Consider the following 2,488-nt stretch of genomic DNA (forward strand, 5'->3'; position numbering starts at 1 on the left):
TCGTTCTGGACAAGTCATCTTGATCAAGTTAATTAATTTTCTACATTTCAGTTTACAAATCTATAAGATTTTAGAATTGAGAAGAAGGTCTCTATTTACAGTTTGTAAATCTACATGTAATTAGTGCATTAACTTTTGTTGTCAAGCTAATGTTTTATTTGGAGGATCTCAAAATACTATATGTACACTTTCCACTGTAAGTTTTTTTTATCACCCATTTATTTCTTCTTGTAGCCACAGAGCATTAGTGGTTCTCAACATTGATGGATAACAAGACAGAAGTGACACAGTTCATTCTGCTGGGACTAACCAATAACCCAAAACTGCAGCTTCCCTCTTCTTAATGTTCACCTTCATCTATTTCATCACTCTGGTTGGGAATTTGGGGATTACCATGTTGATTCTGTTGGACTCCTGTCTCCACATGCCCATGTATTTTTTCCTCAGTAATCTGTCTCTGGTGGACCTTTGTTACTCTACAGCCATCATTCCCACTGTTATGGTTGGATTACTTATAGGAGACCAGGTCATCTCCTACAATGCCTGTGCTGCCCAGATGTTCTTTTTTGCAGCCTTCGCCACTGTGGAAAATTATCTCTTGGCCTCAATGGCCTATGACCGCTATGCAGCAGTGTGCAAACCCCTCCATTACACTACCACCATGACGGCAGGTGTGTGTGCTCATTTGGCCATAGGCTGCTATGTCTGTGGTTTCCTGAATGCCTCTATTCAAATTGGAGACACACTTAGTCTCTCTTTCTGTATGAACAATGTAATCCATCACTTTTTCTGTGATATCCCCGCAGTCATGGTTCTTTCTTGTTCTGATAGACATGTCAGTGAGCTGGCTCTTGTTTATGCATCCACTTTCAACATCATTTTTGCTCTCCTGGTTATCTTTGTATCCTATACATTCATATTTATCACCATCCTGAAGATGCACTCATCTTCAGGATATCAGAAGGCTATATCTACCTGTGCCTCCCACCTCACTGCTGTGGCCATCTTCTATGGGACAGTCATCTTCATGTACGTACAGCCCAGCTCCAGCCATTCCATGGACACAGACAAAATGGCATCTGTGTTCTACACAATGGTCATTCCCATGCTGAACCCTGTGGTCTACAGCATGAGGAACAAGGAGGTCAAGAATGCATTCATGAGGACTGTCTTAGAGTCAAAATTATCTCTAGGATTGTGATTTTAACATTATACAATGTACACTAATCTAGTTACAATAAAAACATAGTGAAATTAAGCTTCCGATGTGGTAATCCTAACTTATTCAAAAGTCTCTTTTCCTGAAAAAAAAAAAAGCAATTATGTTTGGAAATATAACCCTGAACAAGAATGGCTAAGATGTCTTGAGGCTTAATTATCAAAAAGTTTATTCAGGATATGGGTTTTATTCCCTTTTCTACATGCATTTTTTTCTGCCACATCAATGCAAAGACGCATAAAATAAGGACACAGATGAGACCATGAACAGAAGTGCATGCATGTGCCCATGAGGATATGTACACACTGGAGTAGGAAATTTCCCAGAATTAAATGGAATGTTGTTAGTTTTTAATAATAATAATAATTTAAATATTTAATTCATGTATTAAAATAGAAATCTATGTTCAATATTTTTCACCTCTTTAGTTGAATTCTAAAAGTCCTAACTTTTTTCACTTCAGAATGAAAATAATATACTACTCAATGAAAGGATCTGATTTTGGGGAGTTCATTTTATTAGGAGATGCATACATATAGCATCTTAAGTGAATTAATATTTCTGTTTTAACTGAGTCATTACATAGAATTAACATGCTCATATTACACTTTTCAAAAGGTAAAAAAAAACAGCCAGAGTATGAGAAGATGGAAGAAGACTAAAAGTATTTTTTAATTTCTTCAGATATTATTACCGATTCTCATACTACTTTTGTTTTAAAGAATTTATTTATTTATTTGACACACAGAGAGATCACAAATAGGCAGAGAGCCAGGCAGAGAGAGAGGGGGAAGCAGGCTCCTCACTGTGCATAGGGCCCAATGCAGGACTTGATCCCAGGACCGTGAGATCATGACCTGAGCCAAAGGCAGAGGCTTTACCCACTGAGCCACCCAGGCGCCCAAAATCCTATGTATATTTTTAAGAGGAGGTCCAAGAGATGTGACCACAGGTAAAAAAAAGAGTAGACAGTGTGACTTTGAAAACAGATTGAAGTGATGTGACTACAAATCATGGATGATAGCAGCCACCAGAAGATTGTGATGCAAGAAATGTATTTCTCCTTAGATCCTATGGAGGGAGGATGGTTCTTCTGACACACTGACTTCTGTCCAGGAAAACTGTTTTTGGACTTCTGGTTTCTGAATGAATGAATGAATGAATGAGTGAGTGAATGAAAGAATATATGAAAGATTGAATACGTCTTGCTTAAGCTTCCAAGTTTCTGTTCATTTGTAACAGCAACCATGGACAACTAATATAACTCTT

The 2,488-nt window shown here is 37.6% G+C and overlaps 1 protein-coding gene across 1 annotated transcript; it reads left to right on the top strand.

Moving 5' to 3' along the window:
- The first annotated feature begins 263 nt into the window (after positions 1 to 263).
- Positions 264 to 1,201, top strand: LOC116599586 (olfactory receptor 5B3-like). The gene is given in 2 exon segments (XM_032359482.1): positions 264 to 333; positions 336 to 1,201. Coding segments are annotated over 2 exon segments (936 nt in total).
- Positions 1,202 to 2,488: the final 1,287 nt, after the last annotated feature.

Source organism: Mustela erminea, chromosome 9, assembly GCF_009829155.1.
Source record: "Mustela erminea isolate mMusErm1 chromosome 9, mMusErm1.Pri, whole genome shotgun sequence".
NCBI classification, from domain to species: domain Eukaryota; kingdom Metazoa; phylum Chordata; class Mammalia; order Carnivora; family Mustelidae; genus Mustela; species Mustela erminea.